This window comes from Anopheles maculipalpis, chromosome 3RL, assembly GCF_943734695.1.
Source record: "Anopheles maculipalpis chromosome 3RL, idAnoMacuDA_375_x, whole genome shotgun sequence".
In the NCBI taxonomy this organism is placed as follows: Eukaryota; Metazoa; Arthropoda; class Insecta; order Diptera; family Culicidae; genus Anopheles; species Anopheles maculipalpis.
Genome location: NC_064872.1, coordinates 76,942,721 through 76,968,907, shown reverse-complemented (window position 1 = coordinate 76,968,907; position 26,187 = coordinate 76,942,721). Strand labels below are relative to the sequence as shown.

General features: G+C 43.2%; 2 protein-coding genes across 2 annotated transcripts; one reads left to right on the top strand and one right to left on the bottom strand.

Moving 5' to 3' along the window:
* Positions 1-4,131: 4,131 nt before the first annotated feature.
* Positions 4,132-17,242, top strand: LOC126563587 (uncharacterized). Its single transcript, XM_050220233.1, has 8 exons — positions 4,132-4,195; positions 11,833-11,952; positions 13,723-13,883; positions 14,020-14,210; positions 15,418-15,456; positions 15,530-16,700; positions 16,769-17,008; positions 17,076-17,242. The coding sequence occupies exons 2-8, from the start codon at positions 11,841-11,843 to the stop codon at positions 17,208-17,210; spliced, it is 2,049 nt and encodes a 682-aa protein (XP_050076190.1). The 5' UTR covers positions 4,132-4,195; positions 11,833-11,840; the 3' UTR covers positions 17,211-17,242.
* A 900-nt stretch (positions 17,243-18,142) lies between these two features.
* On the bottom strand, positions 18,143-25,401 carry LOC126561868 (uncharacterized). Its single transcript, XM_050218219.1, has 6 exons — positions 25,295-25,401; positions 20,934-21,036; positions 19,997-20,227; positions 18,973-19,823; positions 18,574-18,798; positions 18,143-18,480 (listed from the first exon to the last, which is right to left on the bottom strand). Exons 1-6 carry the CDS (start codon positions 25,398-25,400, stop codon positions 18,146-18,148), a joined length of 1,851 nt encoding a protein of 616 aa, XP_050074176.1. The 5' UTR covers position 25,401; the 3' UTR covers positions 18,143-18,145.
* Positions 25,402-26,187: the final 786 nt, after the last annotated feature.

Below are 26,187 nucleotides of genomic sequence, written 5' to 3'. Positions count from 1 at the left end.
CGTGACCGGCTCAAGTGTGTGTGTGTGTGGTTCGCGAAAACGAGAAGGTAATAGAAAAATAACGAAACATCAATTCATCCGAATTATTCCTCATTACAGTTCATCATTCACTTCCAGCCCTACTGAGCCGGGCCGTCCACCATCATCATCACTATCGTCTGTGTGGTGCTTCACTTTCAATTTGCTGGGTGAGGAACTGCTAGGGGGGGGGGGGGGGGTAGGTGCGATAATGGGGAAAGAGTCACCCTGAATCCATGCCCATCCTTTTCCAGCATGGTTTCCTACTATAAGCACTGTGCTCAGCTTCGATGACTGACCCTTGGGGATGGGTCGTAATTGTATTCAGAAAACCATATACACACAGAAACGCACGCACACAAACGAACACAGATACCGTAGAACACAACCCGTCAGGAAGGTGTTGGGTGGGATAGCAAACAAGGTAAGCGGGTTTTATTTTTTGCACATATCACATCACCACCATTACACAAAAAAATCGCACACAAACACACTCAAAAGCGTGAAGCGTATCCTTTCACTGGGAAACTGGCTTATAGAAAATTCACTTATACTATACATAGTATCTTCCCTCAGGGCTGACGCTTCCATTTTTCTTAATAACGCATTCTATACACGTTTTTGCACAGGGGTTTTGAGGGGTAAAGAACTCGTACAAAACAATGCATATTTGTTGCTTAGGGCTATAATAAATATTGAATTTTTACACACCACTTCCTTTAGCTTCTCTATACAATATTTGCCAGAGTTGGTATAATTAATCAGCAACCTTTCGCAACCAGCTTCAACCGTTCTACTCGCGAGAAGAATAGAATTTAATTAGCACACAGGGCTCTCCAGAAATAAGGAAAACGTTCCAATATTACGAGAATTCGCTAGACACTCGCTGTGTCCTTGTTGTTAATTTACCAGTGTAACTTTATTTCACTTCTCCCCTCATAATGAGGGATTTTATTGATATCGTTTTGACTTCCATTCACTGGTTTGAGTCATCTTCACCAACACAAACAGTCGCGCTTTTATATTCCTCCATTTTCCATTTCCACAGCCAACTTCAAAACCAATTCAATTAATGCTTGGCCCGTAGTCGTCGGTACGGCACAAATTATGCAAAACAGGCACAAAAACACAAGCCCCACTCCCCACACACACACACACACACAATCATAAACACGCACAGTATCACCGCTAACACAGGACGCTAACGTTGCAATATATCACTCGCAAATTGTAACCTCTAAAGCCGTGTCCCTGTGCCAGCGAGTGAATGAATTTTCACAGTTCTACCAAACGCTGCTTGCCCTTTTCACCTATTCACGCCCGGCGTTCACAAATACTTTGCCCGCCTCTAGTGACTCTTTTCTTGGTTTTAAATCCACCAACAACAAAAAAAAAAAACCGCCCCAACGCTCACCCGAAAGTGCTCCGAGGGTAGTAAACGTCCACACGGTAGCACTGTACTCACTCGACTGAGCCGCGAGAGTCAGCCACAAAACGTGCGTTCAGCGCCCGATAAGCCGTGGCCGGTGAGTTCCACCAGTTGCGAAACGAGCGAACGAACGGTGACAGCGACGAGACGACGCACAACAGCTTATGCGTAGAGCGTAATAGCTTTTCCTCCCCATGAATTGGTCATTCGGATTCTTTGTGCTGTAACGGTGAGCTACCACGCCTGTCTGGTAACTGTGAATGGGGGGGGGGGGGGGGGTTTCGCTCTTTTGACGGTGTGTTGGTGTTGGGTATCGTAAAAAGGACACCAACAAGTGGTGCTCAACTTGTTGACGAACCCTGAGTACCGCTTTTTTTTTAAAGGTGAGTGTCATTCGTGCGCACAATGGTGCCGACACAGGGTGACTCAGCGCCCTCGCATGGAGGAGCGTCCTTTAACAGGCATCCTGCTCTCACCACATGGCACACAAATACAGACTTGCTGACAGCAGGTGTGTGTGAGAGCAGTCCTGTCGTTATGGTTATCCTATTTTTATCTGGGAGAGTTGAGGAGGGTGGAACGCAAGGTTAGGGAAACCGATTTTCCACCAAGCAGACACAGCACGGCACGTCTCGAAGCGAACGGACGCTCCGGTGCGTTACTCAGCTTTGCATTGCTTCCGGGCGTTACGGCTTCTTCAAACCTTTTCGATGGCGTGAATGAACGTGCCGCAACACACGCAAAGGGTTTTCCAAGGATGCGAAAATTATTATCATGAATCGGGACGGAAAAACTCGAGCGTCTCGTCACTCTTCTCGGTTGGGTAAACTGCACTCACTTTGGTTTAATATTTAATGCAATAAAGAAGATAAAAGGAAAAATACGCACACACCCACCAGGTGGAAATGAATCCAAGTATCCTTTTGCCTTGATTTAAATCCCCACGGTCTCACGGTCAGGCCAAAATACAAACGATATTATTCCTCACACACTCAAACAACACACAGGTAACACATGGGTTAGCAAATCGGGGTGATACATGGGACGTCGTACCCCACACACCATCCCACTTGATACAACCTTTGCAGCGTGGAACCCATTTTCCGGACCACTGCCTTCGGTTCTGTTCTGACGATGAGTAACGATGGGCATGAATGGAAAACGATGGGTGTGCCTTTTTATTTTTTTTTTCTACTCTGACACCAACACCTATACCACCTGTGTCTTTGAGCATGAATCTGCTCAAAAATCTTTGGCAATTTTCAAGCCCATTTCTCCTGCTGCGAATGTCGTCAGTATCGTATGACCCCATTTTACGATGCAACTTCATTATGCTCTAACATCGCAAACACATCGGAGCGTTCGTGTAGGTGTTTGTGTGTGATTTTTTCCTCTGCTCAGCATGACATGTTGATATTTGCGATTTGCTTCATACCGTATCAGCAGGACGTATGTGTGATAATGATGGAGATGTAGTGAAAGCTTGAGATGGATGCACCGAGATGCCGGTATCCATTGCGTTGGTAATTTTTGCAACCAACAAAAATTTTCAGCTACATTCCAGTTAATACGTACCAGAAAGCTAGCTTCTTTAATGTTGAAGTAGTTAAGTTTTTTTTTTTCAATATTATGCTATGTGCTAAGGTAATAGGTCTCTTATCAATACACAAAAAAGTACAGTATTTTTTCTTATTATAAATGCCTATTTGTTTTTGAAAAAAAAAAGTTTTTAAATATGACGGCTTAATGCCGTCTTGTCAGCGCCGTTTGAGATGACTTCATTAACGGACAATCATGATAAGGTATTTATTCCATCTTCCTTCCTTTATTCCGTGCACACAAAAAATGTAAAATTAATTCAAACAAACATTTGACAATAAATGCAACTTATTGCATTGTTAAAAATAATATTAAAACCCTCTTTGCTGTAGCTAAGACAACTTTTCTTAGCTGGTATTGATTTAGTTTCACTCATATAAACCTATTAAGACGATTTATTAAAAGAATAAGCCTAAATTTGCCATTGCCCAAAAATCATATTGGCATCTTGAATAAAAGTTTTCAAAGCAGAAAGAGATGTCAAAGAATAGCATTTTATTTGAAATTAATGTACAGAAAATATTATTTCAAATCATCCTAATGGATAGTTCTCACCAGCAAAGACACCCCATCATTCACCCCATATTTTCTTTTACCCAAGTCCACCCAGCGTACAACGCAACATTGCATACAAGTTACAAACTCACCCCCAAGCCAGCTAAGCGATCTTCAATCCGTTTCAAAACATACCATACCAACATAGCTAGGTGTTAGTGTAAGTGCGAGAAATTCATTCCCCTTGCTCCTCTACGCACCATCATCCGATCAACCACGCGCGTTTCCGCGCCTGATCTACAGTCGATCCGTACGCGAAGCGAAAGAGCCGTACAAACCCCTGAATGCAAAGCAATCCGCGACGGATTCACGCACACCACCGGCACAAGCAACGCCGGCGGCCGATGCTGCGACCTGTTCCTGTGTATGTGGGGGGAATACGGGCGCGCACATGCTCAGCACGACGGCAACCGACGCACCGACGCGATCGCTGCCCGTCAGTTTGAGTCGGTGCGTACATTCAAGCGGTCCTGACTTTGTGGACGTGCGTCGTCGCGCATCTATTTGGTTCATAATCGCGTTTCGTTGCAGTTGTTGTTTTTTTTTTTGCGGTTCCGTCTTGAGTTGTTTTCCGTTCCGCATATCCCGAAAAAGGTAATTCCGAAAGGTGAACAAGTGTAGTGGAAACCAGTGCGTAGGAAACCAGTGTGAAGAACCAGTATGTGCGGGCCGTGGGACTGCGTGTGCACACAAGGAAAGGAAACGCTCAACGCTGCGGTGGACGAAATGGTGGACTGAATGTTTAATGTGTGCCAAAAGTTTAATCTGCTTCTACAGTCGGCCTTGTTTGGAACAAAACGTGACAAACGTTGGGGATCGTTGAATTGCGCTGCGTGAATTGTTAGAAATGGATTTTGAAAAGAATTTCGCCATCAAAGTTTCTTGCTACCTGTATGAGGAAACGAAGCAATATTTAAGAGTAAAGCTCTAACAAAAATTCACTTGATGTCATCGTAGAACATTTAAACGCCATAAGTTATTCATCGAATGTGTCCACCTTTTTGGTTAGATTTGGTTTACACCTCATCTCAACGTGATCGTCACAAACATTCCCTATTTACAGTACGGTTCTTTCAAAGATCTTCGTAAAACCGATGATCGCATCCCTCTATCTCTCTTATGCTCTCGTCTCCGTCTTTCCACTCAATTCTTCCAGAATTGGTTATCAATTATCGCTGACACGGCTGTCGATCGTCAGAGACGACTTACTGTACTGAACTGGGCAAGAGCACCAAGAGTGATTAGTGCCACTTGGCTCTTACACTCCATACTCAGGGAATGACCCTGAAAAATCCCATTCTCAACAGATAATAGCAAGCTGTTCGACGAAAGTTATTAAATTACAATTACAAACAGCACAACATCACTTTAAGTGAAACAGACACTCACAGTAGCTCCAAATTGATCGTGAATTGTCAACACAATGTTAAAGTCCATCAGAATAATGCATATTTGCATATGTAGTCGTGCTAAGTGTGGGATCTTGGGTGACAAAACCACCTTTGGCGATGTACCATATGCGACCAAATGCCAAAAATTGTTGACCAAAGAGCCACATTCTTGTTGTGGTTGGGCAAACATTAGTATTCAAATTGAAGCCAAAAACCGGTTCGCAGAAATCGTCACCACGGTGATGTCTGTGGACAAGTTAAAATGAAAGAATAATATGCAAGAGACGATGTACCATTGTCGAAATCGTTCTGAGACTGGGTTCAGGAGACAGACTTAAAGTTTCGGTGTGGCAGCATAATACTGAGAATTTCAGTTGATGCGACAATTTTTTTGATTGTTCTAGAATATTGTGCCGTATGCTTCGTGAAAATAAACTGACGATATGGAAACCGTTCTATCTGTCAGACAGGACCAGGTTCAACCATCGATACCATACGTGTTGAGGATTTTGCCTTATCTGTCAATTTTCGCATAAAACCCCCGTTACAAGTTTAACTATCTCGAAAGTACGAAATGAGCTATTTAAACTGGTGAGATAAAATCGTGAACGTTGAGCATTAAATTTTCAACCACCAGGCAAAACGGACTGTGTAACAGAAATCACAAACTCTATCGCAACTATTTATGAACAATAAACCACAACAGTACTGTCCCAGTACCGTGGGTCTCATGGGTGTCATTTAGCGAACTCACCGTAGGATACAGTTTCCGGTCATAAATCCGTCTCCTGCATCACCTCAGGCTTCCCAGTTAAACCCACGACAATTATACGTATTTACACAAAAAAAAAACAAAACGACTGCGGATGCTTAGCAGACTGAATCTCTATTTTCTCCTTACCGCGTTGAAACATGATACGATACTCAAGCGACAGTTGTTACAAACAAAAGTATGTCTCGTCTGTCCTTTATCTCTTTGTCTGGGATGACATCTCTTCCCTTACACCCAAACACACAAGCAGATAAATGCGTGTAAGAAACTTCAAATTAGCCGGATGATTTCATAACACCTTTGGTCGTTATTTTTATGCACGTGAATAATCTTTCCACACTGCCGAGAGGATGACCACACTTTGGTGCGTCGAGGGTCCCACGCGATCCACAACAATATGGCGCTCCTGTCAACGATTTTATTATACGAGCTTCGATCCGTCCATAGTAAATCGGGTTGAATAGTGGATCCAAACAACGTGAGAGAAACTGTAGGAGTAAAAACCATTTCTAGTAAGCTTTTGCGGATTTGAACGCTCCGAACGGTCTTCAAGACATATTCTCGCACACACTGGTACACTGTTGCACAAAGTGCACTTGTGTTTAATTAAATGTTTATGTTGTTCACAGTCAAGGGAAGTTGAGCGAGATGACGCAAAGGTTGCGAAGGGAGCAAGAATGAATACGATCACAATGTAGACTTTGGTGAGCTCGCTTGTCGCTCGTTTTTTCTCTGTATGGGTGCGAGAAGCGGCTGCTGCTAGTTCGCGCGGAGATTCGGTGCATACGTTCGGTGCAATTTTACTGCACCAGACAAGCGACTGCAACCGTTGGGTTCGATGGATTAGTTTGCGGTTGTGGGTATTAGTTCTTTGACGTTTTGTGCGCTTGCTCCACTTCCACGCAGTGCTCCAACCTTTGGTACTCTCGGGGTTGACCGACATTTTCGGAAGGTACAAAGTAACCGGCGTAAGCAGCAACGGAATGTAGCGCCGTGTGTGCTGTGATGTGGCGATGCGTGGGTAGAGTTCGATTTCACTAGATTACCGGTTTGTGGTCATTATCCGGGCTGGGCTGTTTTTTTGTTTGTAGATTCACGGTTGGTCGCCTAGATTGTTATTTTATATTTTGTTAGGATTAACGCTTAAAGAGGTTTGATTTACAATTCAACATTTTACACTGCTTCTTTAAAACAAAATTCAAAGAGGGATCCTTAAATTATTATTTCGAATAAACAGTTGCTTAAGCAATTTAACTGTCATAAAAAAAGTATGTTCAGGCACAAGAGTTCAAACCAACCCGGTTTCTCTCTTAAGTATCCCTCAAAAAACCAATCAAAAACCACTTAAAACCCTTATTGCATTTGGGGTCGAAATCAATCCTCAATAAATCTCAAACAACTTGGCCGCAGTTCGTTTTGACTGCCTCTCTATCTTTCTCGCTCCATAGTACTCCAGCCCACAAAATGCGTGGGATTAGCTTGTGCATCGATTAAACGTTGCATAAGAACGCCTTACTACACCACGAACAGTATGTGTGGCCCTACAATCCACACTGCACTGGAGACAAGGTTGCAACCAACAATCAAAGCGAAGGAACTCTCAAAGGCGCCAGCCGGCTTTGCGTCGCTGAATATCTCCCCCATCCCCGTGCCCTGTGCTGGCCTTTCCCTGCGGTTAAGTCAATAATCAACCTCGTACGCAACCGTACAATCGTTTGCCTTTCGAGCCTCGGGCACGTTGATAGACGCAATGGTGTCTTTGAACTGGCTGACGAGGACGAGGAGTTAAAAGCATCTTCTCCGTCAAAAAGCTTGCTCATACCATCCGGCACAACTTCCGGTGACTTTTGAACGACTACTGTTGTTGTTGCTGTTTGCCAATTTTAGTCAACCGTCCCGCAACTGGTAGCTAACAGCTTCATTCTTGCGAGGCGAGGAAAAAAAGGTCATTTACTCACCTTCCGCTCGGCACTTATTTGCATTCGGACAGCAAAACCCTGCTCCACGGGTTACCCCATTTTTCGATCGAGTGGCTGTGTTTTGTGTTGCTGGTGATCGAATTTTCCGACCGTGTTTGGGCGAGTTTCTAATTTTAGCGATGAAAATTTGACTTTTTCCCAGTTCAGCTTCCATCGTGCACCGGTCCAACCCCGGTCGGATGGATTGTTTACGAGATTTTAAGGAATTTCCGACCATATGAGCGCGTCCGCCGTGTCTCGGTAGTCCAAAAATACCGTCCGATTCTCCCGATCGAAGCGCGGCAGAGAACGTCAGGCGTGAGCCATGGGCAACCCACTGCACACAAACAAAACACCAAACCCCGGCCGGTCTCAGGGCCATATGATCCATGAGGGGTGTATGTGTGTATGCGGTTCCTGATGGTGTATGAGTAGTCGGTAACCGTGGCTGGGTGAGTTGGCTTTGGAGCAATAATAATTTCATTAACAGGTACCATGCTTGTTATGGCACGTACTGTGAAATTTGAGCCAGTGTCGGGTAATAGAGCAAACAACTAGCAGGATTGATGAATTTGCTTACGTTTCATAATGTTTATGGAGTTTATGTTTATGAGTTTTATAAATTGAGGCACTTCTAATGTGTGTTAATTATTTTACAATAATGTTTTCATTTGATTAATTTAATTTATTCAATTTTTTTTCGAGATAATAAAATCTATGATTTCGTTTGATGAATTGTGTCTCTACTTTTATTTGTTTCAACGATTGTTTTATTTTGTTTTGGAGTTTTATTCTACTTTTTATATAGTAAACGGAAATAACAAAAAATATGTAATTGTTTTAATACATTTTATTTTACAAATATTACCTTCTCCTTAATTTTGAATGCTTTATTCAATTCAATGATATTTTGTATTGATTTTGAATTGCCTGTAATTTTCTTTAATCTTTTTATGTTGGCTTTTTTGTATGATTTTATTTTTCGTCCAAATTATGCCCTTTCAGTTTTTTTCTTATTTTATGATGATTCCCCTATTCACGCAAGGGTTAAACCACACTGCACAAAATCAATTCTCTCGTCTTCTTACCATGGTGCTGCATACCAAACAGCCCAGCAGCCTCTTCTCTTCAGCTTCGCCCTGCCGTGTGCGTGTTTCGTTAGATCACGACCCAAACAACGCGTTCGACAAATATCGTATGCGTTTTGGACCGGCGTTTGCTAACGTGCAAGGCAAACGCGAAGATGCTTCCCGTGTTTCAAAGCAAATAAACATGTGTTCCACGCGTTAACGAACCTTTCCTAGCGAACCGAGCAAGACCGGACGTTACTACACGAGAAGGAAAAAGTACTGGCGAGGCAGTAACATACGCAAAGCAGGTTGGATCCGTTGTCTCGTGTCCAATTTTATAAGGCGACCAGAACAAGTTTTCCTACCACGTACGATGCCATCGCCAACGCACTGGGGCTGCAGTGCGCAATAAATGCAAACCCTTCTTAGCCACATCGTTTAAGATCGTGGACAGCAGAGAAGCAGTGTGTTAGCGAATGCGAAAACATACGCCCTTTAAATTTTGCCCCAGAAAAAAACCTTCTCCATCGTGATCGATCGAGAAGATATGGCGTCTGTTTCGCATGTTGCTTTTTTTTTAATGCATGTGGGATGAGACGATAGATAGCTCAGACTTATTGCTCGCGAGAGTGTGTAGTGTAACGCTTTCGGTTTTTATATTTGCGGGGGTGCCAATTGACACTTGATGATGTCACCGCGCGATGGCCATCGGCGCCGGAAGGTCACTTGTTGCTGTAGGCCGATATGGGTTGGTGAGTAGTACGGCACGGCTATGGGTTCACGAGATCGTTTCGATGTGCTAACCTCGCCGAACTGATGCCAACAGATACTAACCACTAACTGGTAAAATAGCTGGTGGCTAGTTGAAATATTACCCCATTGCATTCACCAAACCAAACCGACCGATTATTCAAATTAATAACGCGAGAAAGGATCTTGTGGTCATGGTTGGTACGTGTTCCTTAAAGCGAGCACTCGATGCGAGCTGTTTGAGGTATAAAATGTGCTTTTATTTGTATTGGAATAACAGCACCTTTTATACTTCAAAGAGCCCTTCAATATCGTTGAACGAGATGAAGTGCAAAAAAACTTATTTTCCATGAAAACTTGTTAGCTCCGATGTTCTTGGAACAAAATCGAGTTACCTGGGGCTGAAGGAAAAATCGTAAATGATTTTGATTTGAATAATATTATTACCATTATATTTTATATTGCATTATCCTGTGAGGAAGTTTTCTCCAGCGTTCGAAATCGTAGATCGTGAATCAGGGCTATGGTTTGGTTTGGTTAGATTTTTAATCCTTTAGATTTTCCAAGCAGCTGCTACATTTTTTAACATTGAAATGAAATTTATTATATTTTTGTTAAGATATTGTTTTGAATGAAAGCACTAATTATTTCTGAAAAGTTTACTTTTCATTTTATATTAAGGCAGACACGGTCAGTACGGTCAGTACGGCAAAGAGCTGTCATATTGGAAATAAATAAAAAATAATATGGCAGGCAGTCTTTAATTCGTTTTTAAGGATGTTATTTTAAAATCATCGAATAACTATTCCAGAACAATAGAATACCAGAAACGCACTGAATATCATGTTTGATTTAACTATTGGTTGTTAATCCATAGAACATTTAAACAGACTATAAAATAAATATTGTTCAAAGCACAACCGATGTCGTCGATATTCTACTCCTCCACCTAAATGAATCGTGAATTCTATGTTTTTAAATTTAACGACAAATACCCTTAGCTGGAAATCTGGCTGACGTAACACACTATCTATGACATCAGCAGCACGATTGTTTATGACGAACTGACGACTCCTCCAGCGGCTCAATTCCGGCGGAAGTGTGTAGGTGGAATTGCTCTTGTAGACGTTTCAGCACACACTGCCACCAAGAATATTGTCGTTTCGAAGAAATGGAGCTATTCTATTTACACGCCTTTCCGATCACCAAACATCATTTTCACACTTCCAAAAGTGGAATTTTGTTTATCAAGCCCCAAATTCTGTTAAGTTCAACTCGTAGGCACCGAACCAAAGCACCGGATGCTGTAGAAGTGAAGAAATTCCATCAAACATCCGGAACTGGGGTACAGAACGGAATTGCGAAAACCCACACACGCACATATTGTTGGCCGAGTGACTTAAAGAAGAAACCCAAGCAGCACTCGAAAACCTGCCCTAACCTTCAACTTTGCTGCTAAAGCTATCCCCACGTTTTGTTTTGTTTCTTATCTGTCTCTCTTTCGCGCTCTCGTTGCTTCTCGACGAGAGATACATTTCATGACCATCGTCGGTACCCATTTATGGACCGCTCATGGCTTTTCACGATGCTGAAGGCAATAACCGTGCCCGACTTCGATTCGGCGCGTTTTTTTTTTCCTCTGCTGTCCCACCTTTCATGCGCTATCAAACTCGCGTGACAGAGCACCGAGTTGTCTATTTCCGCCACGCTTGCTGGATGAATGCAGCCCGTCCATCCGGCTGTCTCATTGATTTGAACGACTGGACACTGTGTGGCTAGTTCCGGGTTTCCTTGGAACGACGATTTCATTTTCGCTGCTGTAAAAGGAGTGCACCGTTAACGGGCTCACTCGCGTAGCAAATCCCAGGGTCGAGCCATGATGGTAACAGGTTTTTGTTTTTCATTCCTTCTTCGGCACTTGTAAACTGTGCGATGCGGTTGACTGTGGTCGATTTCTGATCCACCGAGCCTTGCAACGACGGTGATCTCATTAGCAGATGCGACCTGACAGCATCGGTTAGTACCTTATGGCTCAGGCGATTTATGACTATGGCAAATCACGGCACCGTATTGCACAACGTACATTCAGCATCATCGTCTGAATCCTGCACCAAGCAAGGACAATGCGTGAAACGAACAGAATGCAATCACCGAACGGTTGGGAATTTCCAATATTAAACGGAACTGTTCGTTCCGTCTCATTTCGTTTGATTTGATCCGCACTTTGCTTCGCATTCGCAAGTATAAATAATTTTATAACGAAGCATTTCTCGTCCATTTCGTTCTTCAGCGCTTACCATGACGACCAGGGAGCAACGACGGGAAGAGTATTCGTCCTCGGTACGCGTCATGTCACCGTCCCGGTCACTTACACCCACAACGCACGGCCATCAGTTCGATAATAGATTGGGTAAGTTAGTGACGTTTATGTTTCCACTGAAACGTTTTATGATGATGCGCACGGTATTTTACACTTCCATATCGTTATCTTTCTTTATTAATCCTCATTTCACCTAGGATGAAATTACAATTTTACTAGCGCAAGGAGCTTCTGTAAACAGTTATCATTTTGCAAAACTCTAATCACTACCGTGTACGGTCATGCATGCACTTCAACAGCTGCAAGCAATTTTCTCTCTGCACAATACCTTCTAACTCCATGGACAATAGAAGAAGGTATGATGCATTTGCAATTGCATGCATATGACGGTGAGCTGTTAAGCTGCAATCCTCCACCGTTTGTGCCATTGTTCAAAGCAGGGATTGGCAATCTGAGGAAGGATCTAAGGATGCTTGTTTAAATATCTGCTTTATGTTAATAATACTGTTCATTTGGCCTGTAACAATAATTTAACAAAAAATGCAACTCGTTCGTTGGGATGAATTAAAGCAAAACATCACTACAAGCCTGTTAATTTCCGACAAATCTTTAAAAATTAAATAAAATAAAATATTTTCAAATGAACCAAGCTACCAAACACTGGCTTAGAGTCTGTACAAAATATTCGTCTTTCCCACAAATCTATCCTGGCAACTGACCATTTCCGGATTCTCAATTGTAGCCGGTTACTACCGGCATTAATCCATAATGGGAAAGAAAGCTCCCTTTACATGGCTGCACAGTTTGAAAAGCAATCATCTTCTTTCATGCATGATATTAGAAAATTCATCACGTAATAATTATTTCGATTTCTTCGGGCACAAGAACCAACCGAATGCCATTTCCGTTGCTCATTGCTGAATGAATTTCAAAAAAGGAGTGAAAATTGAACATATTTGGTATGCAAGAACGATGAATAATTAATATTCCCAATCGACACGAATATTCAAAAATATTTTATGTTTTACAAAAGCGCATTAAAACCTCTTAGGAATATTGAAATGAACATTAGAGTAAAAGGATGCGAAAGCAAATGAAAAACTTGAATTTCCATTCAACAGATTGGAAGTAAAAATAACACCATGAGCCAGCTGTTGGAAATTACTCCAGTTGGCATGAAGAAAAGGATTGTAGATGCTCCAGTTGACGTGAAGTATCACATTGTTTTCCAGCTGTTCTTCTGGTCCGAAAAGCACGCCTTTGTTTGTTTAAGAGCAAGTAGAGGTCAAATGACGGATATATAAAAAACTCGTAGTGAAGACATCGTTTTTAATTTAAAAAAGCCGCTTTAATTTCTTTCTACTTAAAGCGCAAGCTCATAATTAAGCGCGTAGTATAATATTGCACTAAAACAACTTCTGTATTAATGATTTCAATTAATTTATTGAAATTTTACCCCAAGAAATAGAGCGGATAAAAGCACGCCTTTCTCATTATGCACCTCAGCAGCGCCGAGAAATCACTAATTAGAATTAATAATCAGTGTCTTAAATCTGGTTAGGTCTCCGTTGCTTCTCGAGCAATCCTTCTTAGCTGCACCACGTTCCTTTTTTTTGTATTTTTCTTACTACTTCAGCTAACGAGCAGGCGAACAAACTTTTTTCATTTATTAAATCTTCAAACGATTCCCGCAAAACGTGCCGTGCTCATTCCCACCCCATGCTTTCATGAACAAATCGCCATTTCTTATCCGGTTAAGCTCTTGCTTAAATATTTATTTATCATCGTTTCATCCGATTCTCGCTTTTCTTTTCCTTTTCCTTTTTTTTGCTCTCCATCCACTGACTACCACGAGGGCAGATAATCTCCTGGAGGACCTCCAGGCAAGCGTTTCCCGCCCGGGAAGCTCACTAGGTCAACCCATCACCAATTACTCGTCGACGCGCGAGGTGCAGTATTTGCAGCCGGCCAATGTCACAACGGTTGCCCGCGAAAGATCTGTCAGCCCCTCCATCACAACGGTACGTGGCTGGTGTCCTTCCGATGCAGGATACACGAATCTCACTTCTCAACCGGTTGTTTATTTGAGAAATTTAATTGTTTTTCGCTTTTTCGGTTTCTTTCTGCTCACTCAACATGCGGATGACTCACATCTAGAACGAACGGAAGGTGTACAAGACGGCCAAGTACGAGTACAAATCGAGCGGTGGCAGCACACTTGCACCGGCAGGATCCGGCGGACGGACGGATCAGTCTGTTAGCGAGGTGTACCAGCGCAACATTAATCAGCTCGACACGCTTCTGAATGATCTTGAACGTGAGCGCGACTCATCGCTCGATCGAAGTAAGTAGCAAGGCGTTACTGTTTTGCGAGATGCGCCATCGAAAAACCGTCGCCAAACAAACAAACTGGCGATGGCGGCTAAAAGCTAAAAATAAAAAGCTACACCAGCCAGCACACCTTTTGTGCAGAGACGTTCACGGCGTGATTAATCATAATGACGTTTCGCGCTCAAGACAGTGGGCGGCCTTTTGGGTGCAAGGGGGAGGAAGGAGATAGGGGGGAGGCGGGGGGGAAGTTTCTCCGTAAAACTAAAATCATCTTACTGCGTTGGTGGAGGAGCAGACGGAGTGAAAGAGATAGAAATAGAGCGTGTAGTGGAGCACCAAGTATTGACTGTGGCTGGTGGTATTGACTAGCCGTGTGTTCTACCGTATCGACAATGCCGGTGCACGGAAAGTAGCACAATGTCAGCTGAAAATTAAGTTAAAATTAGCACAATATACGATACAGAAACCTTTGCCACGCTCGCGTTCTGATTCTGGGTGTCCAAACTGGGTCATCGGTCCTTTTTGTAAGGGACGACACCAACACGACGATGATGGGTCGAAATGATTTTATACAATTTAATTGGGCTTGTTTTGTTTTACACGATTATTTTGTGAAGGAAAGTAAACAATATTACACATGTGTGTCAGATTCAATCAGTTGACAGCTGCCATTTGGTGGAAAATATTATTTTTTTAATGTTTTTACTTAAACCAATGGAGAAGCCTGGTTGTTGACGTTCATATGATTGGAACGCGAAGAAGTGAAAACCGGCGACCATTTCTTAATTCTTTACCGAAATATATGGGACATTTACAATTGCCATACAAATTGATGCCTGCCACAATGATTTTCCCTTTTTTATTAGAAACGCTAGTGTCTCGCGCATCACGGAGAACTGGCATTTGAAATGGAACGTAAAAAAGGGAACCATAAAAGGAATTGAAATTGGAATTGTGGGTTGTTTTAATGAATTTAAAGTTCAGGAAAAAATTATAAATTAAACATCAATTATATGGTGAATTATTTGTAGAAAGAGAGTTTCGCTGAATATACGTATTGTATTCGTTAAACAGTTTCTAACCAATACGATAAAAGAAAGGAAAAACTTACACAAAAACTGGAGCACAATGTAGCTCTGACTGTTTTGCGAATTTCACACAATGATTCACTTTCACTCATTAAATTTAATGAACCTGTATTTATCATTGCATATTTCCAGGTAGCAGAACATTGAATCGTGATGGTATTGATTCTGGATTACAGTAAGTATTCATAGATGCTACAATTTCTTCTTAATCAATTGCGAACAACTTCAAACTGTGCTATCGATTACAGCGAACCCGGTACGAAGATCATCAAAACCACCACCACGTACAGCAGTGCCGGTGGCAAGCAGCAGCCCGTAAACCGAGAGCTGGTGTTCGATTCACCAAACAGCTACGAAGTGCGTCAATCACGATCACGTCACCGTAGCCCACCGTACGAGAACCATACGTCCACGACGGTGAAGAATGTTTCGTACGGTTCCGACAGCTCCGGCATCTACGGTGGCATTAACCGGTCGGCCACACCGCAACGCTCCATGACACCGGCACGCTCGGAGGAGTATTACACCGAAACACGTACCATCTCGCCGAGTTCGGATTTGGCCCCACGGAACGTACGTTACAATGAGACCGTCCGTGTTGATGACGCTGCCAACGTGCTACACAGTATTCCCCTGTCTGACGACATCTTGCCCCGTCCAAACACGAAAGTCACCACAACGGTGCGTACGTACACGTACGAGCTGCCACCGGACAGCGCACCCGGTGGTACACTGAATCAGACCATCTCGTACACCAATCAAGCAGTTAATCAGACCACAAACACTCTGCCAGCTCCGGGTTATCCGGAGCATCCGTCGCAGCATGTGAACCCCGGTACCAAGACGGTGCTAGTGAAGAACGAAACCTTCAACACAAGCAACAACGTGCAGGAGTACCCGGTGTCCACGATTCTCAACCATCCGTTGCCACCGAACACGGCCAAAACCATCTACTACAAGAAGGATACGAAGCATTCGACCACGAACTACTATCCAGATCAACCGGTCGAACCAGGTTATCCGGGTAATTTCCGTGCGATCGAAGCTCCTCCACCGACCGGAGGTCCTGACGGTCAGCCCGTGAAGTACACAGTGCAGGAACCGGGATATCCACCAGGCAATAACACTACTTACGTTTACCGTGAGGAGCGCACCAACACAAACAATCGGTATGGATCGCCTGTTCCTGTGTCGGACAATCTGTATCCACAGCCCGGAGGTCCGGGAGGAGTTCCGCCACCAACAACGGTGACGTACAAGTATAGCTCTACCATGACTAATGCGACCCGCAATCTGTATCCTCCACCGGCCGAACGGGAACCACTGTTGCAACCTTTCCCAACGGACGGGATCGATCGAAATGACATCGATGGAAATCCTCCCCGGCGGCTGGATGATCTAATGGCCACATTTGGAGAGGTATGCTATATATTTTAGTAATCCTTACAAAACCGATCCTCCAACCGATTTTCTCCTTACTATTGCAGGATGGTCAAATCATTTACCAGTCGAAGGTTTCATCACAAACCGACAGTGGTACAGGCCCAAGAAGATCATCGCCTGAAAAGAATGGAAATGGCCCGAAACCGATTGATGACACAGTGGATCAAAAGTTGACCTCGAATCAGCTGGCATCGAAGAATATTGCAGGTCCACCGGTTTACTACCCTCCAGGGCATGAGATGTTTGCGAAGAAGGAGATGGAAGCTAGTGGATGGAGATCACAGGTATTTGACCGACTAATGGACAGTCTAGAAGTGTCCTTCTAACACAATTCAAATTTTTTATTCTCAGGGCGAATATGCAAAGGCTAGCGGAATGTATAAATACGAGGCGGAAAGTAAATCGAAGAGTTCCAGCAAATCCGGTGCTGCTGTTGTGCCCGTCTGTCTTCCGCTGTGTTGTGCGATGCCATGCTCCATCATGTAGTCTGGAAGGAACTGGCAGCAATGTGTTTCTTAATGTTTTAACCTTAAATATGGAATAATAACAATTGTCATCAGTGCGTGCGACCGGATCAAGAGACAACGCGCACGTAATGTGCCAAGAGTAATGTGCCAATCTAACGATATTATATATGCCTGTTATGCTACGACGCAGCAATGACTATTACTACACCGTTTATACACCCCCTTACTGTTTTAATTCTAGTGAACTAATAAAGCGAAAACCAATATACAAACCCGAACTGACGGAGGCATTAATCTAAAGAGCTTACAGGCAGAGAAAATGTTGGCAAACTTTGATCGCTATGATTGTATTTTGTAGCAAAATGAACGAGTGGATTCAATATTATAAAATTGTGTATTGATTTCAATCCTCTGAAGCAGCTTTAAAACTGACAAGCGCAATTACTTTAATTCGTTTTTTAATCAACTTTAGTAAATTAATTTGCTTACTCATAGTGAGTGACTTGTTAATCACGGAGGAGATGATTGAGAGGAAACGGTCTTAACTCACTCTGAGCTGTATCTTTATTGAAAAAAGTTGCATTCCATATAAAGCTCCTGTAATAATCAAATTTAAATCTATTTCTACCAACTTAGGATAATCTGATCCAATAATTAATCCCTGTTAGTGATTTTAAAGCAATTTTATAATTGATTCACAGTTAGTTTAATCACTATGGTGAGATATTTTCCTCACCAACGATCAAAACATACGAATGCGCCCAAAGTTAGGCAAACAGCAAGACGCTCATGAAGCTTGTAAGTTTCAAAATTCGTTCTTTCCATTTTTAAGTATTCAAGCGAGAATTTTGATCCCTCCAATTAAAAACAATTCTACCTCTTCTTTTCTTTTGTGATGTAAACTGTGTTCATCATTTTATTGTACCATTTTTTTCTTAGTATCACACATAACCTTCACACTAAAAAGTACCTAGGACCTACAAAATGTCTACAGGAAGGAAAATTGCTCGGAATGTCAAAATTTGGCTGGTGCGACCCGACATTCAACACCACATCCAACCCACGGGACCACGACGGTGACCCAATATCTCGCAGCAACCACAGTCCAGCATTTTTGGCAACAAACCGCACCACAACGATCGAGTCTCGCCGCACAATGATTGTGTCTCGCTGAGGAGGTGTCGTCAGGTTTCGCACTACCCTCTCCGGCTCGGTCCGATGTCCGGTGGCCATCCCCACAATGAACACACTCTGTCCGTGAAGGTGATACACGTAATCGTCCGCAGCATCTGGGCACGAACGGGAAACGGAGGTGAAAAAGGGTTTTACGAGCCGCTCAGCCTGGGTGAGGATCCACGCGCTGAGAACCGGGGCGGACTTACCGGCATTAATTAGGACCATTTCCACTCGATGACCTGCTTCGATGTGCTCGACGTGCACACACTCGCATCGGGCCGTCAGCGGGTGACAGCTTCTTGGCAGCGTCCGGCGGTGGCCTCCGCAAGTGTGTGCCCGCAGCTCATCGTTGGCTGGCTCGCGTAGCATCAGCACGGACGGAAAGGCAAAGGTGAACCCGTTCACAGAGTGCACCGTCTCGTGGGTCGGATCTGTAGGATAGGGAGGAGAAGAAACAGAGAGAAAGCCAAGCGTAAAACAACAAAAACGACATTTGAGAAGAAGAAAACGTAAAACGCGTACCGGGCCGGTTTCGAATAATTATTATTATCTCATCTGAGCGCATCGCAGTTTGGATGCGCTTCGGTTCGCAGTGTATACAGTACCTCCGAAGGGTCCTACTCCGTCTAGCACCCGTTTGTTGATCGTAAGCTCGAGCCGCCTGTCGTACGACGCAAGATCCTTTGGAAAGTGTTCCCGAGCGCCGGGCAAATCCTGCGGGCACAGAACCATCCCTCCGCAGACATTTCCAACCAGGTCTAATGCTTTGCTCGGTGGACGCAGTACAGGGGATGCGATTAAATTATATTTAATACTTTCAGCGTCGTCCGCACTCACGCTCGGGATGTGTGACCGATGTTCCCAATGACCGTGCAGCAGGGAGTCGTACTGAAGGTGAAATATCGCACGCTCACAGCCATCCCGGTAGGTCTCTAGCGGGGCAAACCGAATTTCATAATCTCGCTTAATATTGTGAACCTCCACCGGGACTCGCCGGATGAACGTTAAGTCCATCCGGACACCATCGTGCAGCAGGATACGATCAACAGGAGACATTGAATCATGTTCCAAACCATTGCCGTCGAGTGTCAGAACCTGCAGGTCGTGGTCTTCCAGCTCGAGCCAATGCTGACAGTGACCTACCGCATAGACGAGCCTTATGCGGAGGTTTGAATCGCTTTCTGTTCCGTTTGGGGAATAAGCCTGTCGCCAGCTTCGTTGTCCATTGACTGCAAGCATTCCGTTTAGTTCGGTAACTAGCCAAACCGTCTCTTCTGTAAGGAGTCTAAGAACGGGCGAAAGCTTTTGCTCTTGTACGGAACGAACTACAAACGCTCCAAGAAGTCCTTGGGTACGTTCCGTTCCGGTGTAGCCATGATAAAGATGGGTGCCCGCTTGATCTGCCTGGAATCGATACTGGAACCGTGTGAAGCTGGCAATGGGACATTGCGTTATCCTGGAATGAATGTGATTAATTGCTTATAAATTATAAATTATTTCTAACCTTCCCTTCATGTGAGATTGCGCTGCTTGCAGCGAATTAATCAACATATTGAAGTATTCTCTGCAACCACGTTACCCTATCGATCGAGACCTTGGGAATGCGTGATTTATCTTTTCCCCACTCACATCGGTACTCCATCCATGAAGAGCGTGCGGCGCTGACTCTGACCCGTCCAGTGCAGCGAGACGCTCTCGCCAGGGATCCGATTCTCGACATCCACCACCAGGAAGTCATTTTCGCACACGGTCAGCGTGGGACCTACGTACCGTCCGTTGACGGTGTAGTAGTGGGCGATGATGGGCGACTCGGAGGACTTCCAACCAGCGGCTAACGACACGTTGCCCGTGACTGAAGCGCTGCGAAAAAAGTATTGGAGTACACAAGCTAGACTTGCTTAGTCAGAACCCATCCCCAAGGGTGCTAGATAAGTTGAACTTCTAAAGGTGTATAAAAAAGGGTTCATTAAAGCGAGAATTTAGGAACGGATAGTTCGGTGGTGTCGGTACGAAGAAAAAATAGGAATCGTTCGCTAAACCTTCTGATGACAAGTGGGACGATTTATGTGCGCCTCGACGTGAATGTGATGAACGCAAGTCTTTTAAAGCCGCCCGCGTGAGATATATTTGTCAATATTTCAAAATAAACGGGTGTAGTAATTTAAATTGCTTTCGGTGTACTATTTTCAGGCGCAAGGTGATGGATTGTAACCCGTTGTAATCAATTTTGTTACGTGATTGTTTTCTTAGCAATATTAAATAAATTTGAAGCTTAACAGCAATGGGACTAACAATGTTATACAATTAAAAATAGAAAATGTGTATTGATTATAGAAATGTGTATTAATATTACTATTTTATAAAGAAAGAAACTAAGAATCAAAACATTTTCTATGTGAATTTTTCTTTATTCAATGAAGTACCAAATACTATTTTTGAAATGTTTTTTTCTCAAATTCTACCATTCATCCCTAGCTTACGCAGCAGTCCGGCCCAAGTAAATATAGATTTATGAGCCAAAGATGATGCTGATTAATTCCTCTCGGGGAAACATTTCATAACGTACCTGCCAGGGCGAAAGGTGCGTTTTTCCACCACCAGCTCGAACCGACAGATCCGTGGCCAGTCGGCTCGATTGCAAACTCGATCGCACGAAATAGCACGTTCCTCTGAAATGTGAAACAGCAACGAGCAATAGAAGAAGATGCACAATTTTCTTGGGTCACATTTAAAGCTCAAAGTTAATCTTGAAATTAACATATTCCTCGAAACCCGTTGTGTGTGACCCTTTAACGTAGTTGTCTGGGTTTTTGTTTTCTTTTGTCAACGATGAACGAACGTGTCGACTCGAAATTGACTTGTTGTAAAAATACTGTGTCTCTTTTCACTCCACTCTAGCTGCATCTCAGCAGTTTCGATCTGAGCATGTCTTTCGTTTGGGTTCGGTTTTCAAACACGGATATCTGATCCATTCAAGTTTGTTCCTTTTAGTGTGTGTTCTAAAGACCATATTTTTTCTCCAATCCGATGTAACAAAGGGAAGAATTTTCAATTATTTGAAAGAAAATAATAAGTTTTATGATGAGTTTCACCTTTAAAACCACCACAAAAATGTTCACACGATCATTATCACCATTTATAATTAAATAAAACAATCCCCTTTACCACTAGCATAATCAGCTTCGACGCAAAGGGCCGGTAAATGTTTCCTCCTGGTAGCCCCGACTGGTAAAAAAAAACCCCTTGTCCTACAGGTGGACATAATTTCGAGCTAATTAGACATTGCTGGCGTAAATCCGGTCCACCCGCTGTCTGCGCTGTCACCGCGAAGGACAGCGCCATAAACCCTAACCTTTATGGTACGATGAATTGTCGCGTACCAAATGCAATTTAACTTTACACTTTGTACCGCCACGGTTAGCTAACGCTAATTGATTGTTGTTTCACAGGATGTTGCTCGGGGGAAAAAATGAAAACGTCTTTAAACGTTTTCAAGGTAGCTTAAAGCGTCGTTTGAATAAAAGTAACACATATTTCAAAAAAAGGGTGAACTTTAAATCGAATGACGCATTTGGCGAGAGTATGGCGAAAGCGTGCAGGTCACGTGCAAGGATCCGAGTGACGTTTGTTACAATTATTATACTACGACGAGATTGTTTTTATTTCAAATGTCCTTTCGTACACGCTGTACTTGTTTGTTTCCCTGCTCAAACAAAGTAAAACAAACAGTCATAGTTTTCCTATGAGTACTAAACGTTTAACGTTTAGTGTTTCATACATGGACAAGTTATTCCTCTCCATGCCGTGTTAAACAAACACGATGAGCGGCAAAAAATCAGATTCAGTTTAATATAGGCAACTTATTTTCCGCATTGCTACTATGAATACCTAATTGAAAAGGATTTAAAATAAAAAATTTACAGTAATAATCTGTATTATTAATAGCAGAACCAGGGAATTTTAGTTCTAGAACTGAACATTAATAGATATGGCATTGCGAAGTCAAATCATAAAATATTCTTCTGCTGATTGTCTGTGATTCAAAAAGCATGTTCAATGTGAAATATAACACACTGAACATGCCGTCGACAGCGCACTTTATAATCGTGCTACTCAAGCTCAAACTCTTTCGAATTATTTGAGATCTGACGAGGATAGAAAAACTCTGACTGCTCATTTCGATTAGTGACACCACTACGTGAAAAACTTGAAACACTCTAAAAGTAAACCGCGTCTTACTAAACAATTAATCCCCTATCTAAAGCACCCCCGTACTCCCATCTTCTCCCTGTAGCAATAAAGGTCGCCGGACAAATGGTCTCTACTTCTAACGCTTCCGGTGAGTGCGTGTGAGCATTTGGTTGTGAAGCGAAAGAAGAAAAAGGTAGACAAAAAGATTCCCCGAGCCAGCGACTTAGTGCCGTACAGCGGTTATGTCCGGATCTCGAGCAGCTGGGTAGCCCTCCCAGGGTGCGCGTTCTTTGGTATTTTTTCTTTTGCTTGTTTGCTTCCCATCCGACCGGGCTGATCCGTCGTCATTAGCAGAAAGAATAGGCATGTTGCTTGTACCGGACCCGACCCACTGCAAGATCGTTTGTGTGCTTCCCGTTCCCGATGGCATGTCAGGGTAGAAGCCGGGCTAAATAAATTTTCCTGACACTTATTACCATTTGCACCGTGCGCGTCTCGCACGCTGATTTTCCACCGGTCAAGCAAACGATTTTTAACCTACCGACGACGACGTCGACCACGAAGGCGTTTTGATCGGTTGGAACTTGGGGGTAGACACCCCAAAAATAGATGTCCTCCCCGGCTTGGACACACCGAGCCGTAGTTGTGAACGCTGTCACGATATCGTACCAAGACTCGCGACCTGGTGAGGATTTTTCGGGGTTGACTTTATCCGTCGCACAGACCACGATCGCACGGCTGTATGTATTGTGTTTTCTGCCCCTGGTTTGGGTTTCGTAGGTGGAAGACGATGTTGTGTGAGGATGATCCGTCCTCAGCATCGCATCCAACATCCATCGTACCCATCGTTCACAGCTTAAAAAGCTGACAAAGCGTAATGGTTTTCCATGCTTGTGGTGTGGTGCGGGGGAACGAACGGAAGCGCAGGGTCACCGAACGGGGGAATCGAATTTTCACCACATTTAATGATATTTTTAAGCATTCGAAGAAAACATAATTCAAGAAGTGTACGGGATACGAGGATACGTGCAAAGAATAAATCGTGACGAAACTGAATTTTGGCTAACGGCCTTCATTTCATCTGCGGATTTAAAACTTTTGATACGATCTGCACTGTTGGACGTAGTGCTCTTGAAAGGATTTTGGTATCTTGCCCATATTTATTCGCCGCTTTTTGCACAGAAACTGGTAACCATAACGAGCGAAGGTAACGATTTCTTCCACATCGTAAATTACTCAATTGAAAAATAAGAGTTGTCGCTTGTTTCACTTTCTAATGCGCCGTAGGGGATGTGTTTCTTTTTTGGTTGTAAAATTCTGTCTACCGTGTTGCACATTTCCTTACTGCTATATCGTTGCCAACCAGCTGCTTCAGAAAGCCAACCGGAGGAAAGGAAAAAAAACAACAAAACAAAGACTTTTTTGCTTTGTACGCGGTCCGTAGCAAATTCTAGTCGAATTTTTATGACCCTACCCCGATGTGGACATTATCAACTGCTCTCAAAGGATATTGTCATAATCTCTACCATAAGTATGTTTGTTTTATTGGTTTTCTTCCTTACGTACACTTTTGTTACACGCATTTGAGCACGGCTAGGGTAGACACAAGTCCATTTTGCTTTTAAACCCATAAGCTTTGAACCGCACAATTTTCCCGCCACACGATGCATATTAGCTGAGCGTCTAGCAAGCAGACAAGGTGTCAAATCTGGTTGAGTTATAATATTTATGGCTAGGTCGTTTTGGATGTGCACTGGCGAGAAATTTGGCCGGCACGGTACTTGACGATTCCCATGCGGGAATTAGCCAAAAATTCTTAGCAATTAAAAGTTTTTATTGGAAATTATTTTTAAGCCGAGCAAGGGACGCTGCTGCATCAGACAAAGCATTAACAAAAACGTACAAACAAACACGGATATTTGTTCCTTGTCTTATGGGAACCGGTGGTCATTCGCTAACTGAAATGTGATGTAATTTCATCAAGCATCAGTTTAATGTTTGATTAAGAAGAGTTGAGATGAATATGAATAAGTAGCGCTAAAAATAACAATGGAAATGCGGACACAATTGGAGGTCCGCTAATAAGTTCGTGTCAGAGTGTCGTTTGATGCTTTATATATTTAAAAGACTAGATATGTAAGGGTTGATTATCCGGATAACGTGTCTGGGCATGAGTCAGGTGAATAACGAATAGCCTTGTACTAGAGCTCTCTCGCTAGGGATATCAGATGGGATCTCTCTAACATTAGGGGTGAAGGTGAAACGATCTTGGTCAGATGGCCAGAGAGATTAAAGTTATTAAAGCCTGAAGAAGCAAATTTTAACAGTACTAACAGTGTGGAACATGACATTGGGATTCTGGCAAGTAATTGTGGACTCTCAAACACCGTTTATTTCATACGTTCTGATTATCTCATCTCATATTAGAGTATCTTGAATGAAAACCCCCTTTCTCTTATTCCCATAGTAAAGAAGGTATTCAATCTGACTCTTTAGTATATGAGGCATCACATGCCATACCACATAACCTTAGGCAACTGTTCACAACCATTCGTATTTTAATCTCTTTAATTTAAAAAAGGTAAAGCTATCTAAACAAGTAATATTCATGCGAGGAACTTAAGCACTGTTCACAATTCCCTATCATAGAAAAAACATCGCAAAGCGCTCATATTACTCCCTTCATTTTCACCACGCGTCCTCACACTGTCAGCACCGCACATCTCTCATACTCACTTGGATCGATAGCGGTAAAGTGGATCACAACGACGGCGGTCAAAAACACGCCGGCCGTAATCAAAACTCGCTGCACAATCAAAACAATCAGCTGCAATGTTTTCATCGTTTACCGTGCCTCTACTAGAATCTACACCCCGTACACACCTACTCTCATACACCAAGGCACAGCGAACAGATCACGATCGTGTTGCGATGAGGAAGTTCGTAAAATTTTAAACCACAAAAAAAAAAACGAACAAAATAAACAATCACAAAAAACTTCACACGCACGAATTGTTGCTCGAAACAACAAAATGCTGTTATTGTTATTTTGTTTCTTGGATACACATCCAAACTGTATCTATTCTTTTTGCCACTTTTGCGCCTACTGCTGTTTGCATTTTCCTTTTCCCTACTGAGTCACACCGTTCCGACACCAACACCATACGCTGGAGGTGTTCCAAACGCGACTGAAAACCCACTGACCGATCGACCGTACCGCAAGTCACCCGTCGACAGCGAATGCATGGAACATAACCGTCTGGCCAACGAAATCTTCCACCGTTGTGTACAGCTCACCACACAAGCAAGACGCCGACACCAGCGAGATGTGGACAAAAGGCAACAGAAACCAGAAATGAAAGACAACAATCAAAACCAGTCGAATGCAGTGTGCAGGCGGTGTGTTGCATCTCGCATGCATCTCGATGCCGGTGTAATTTCTCCAGCGTTGCTTGAGTGTTGGTTTTTTTTTTTGCACATCTCACAACCACGATCCATACAAAATTCGATGGTGGGAATGATGGTTGCTTCATTAAAGCCGAACGACCCTTCAACCTAAGGACTACACACCTTACACACTTACAAACGCACGTGGTACGGCCACATAATGCTGATGACTGTAATGATCG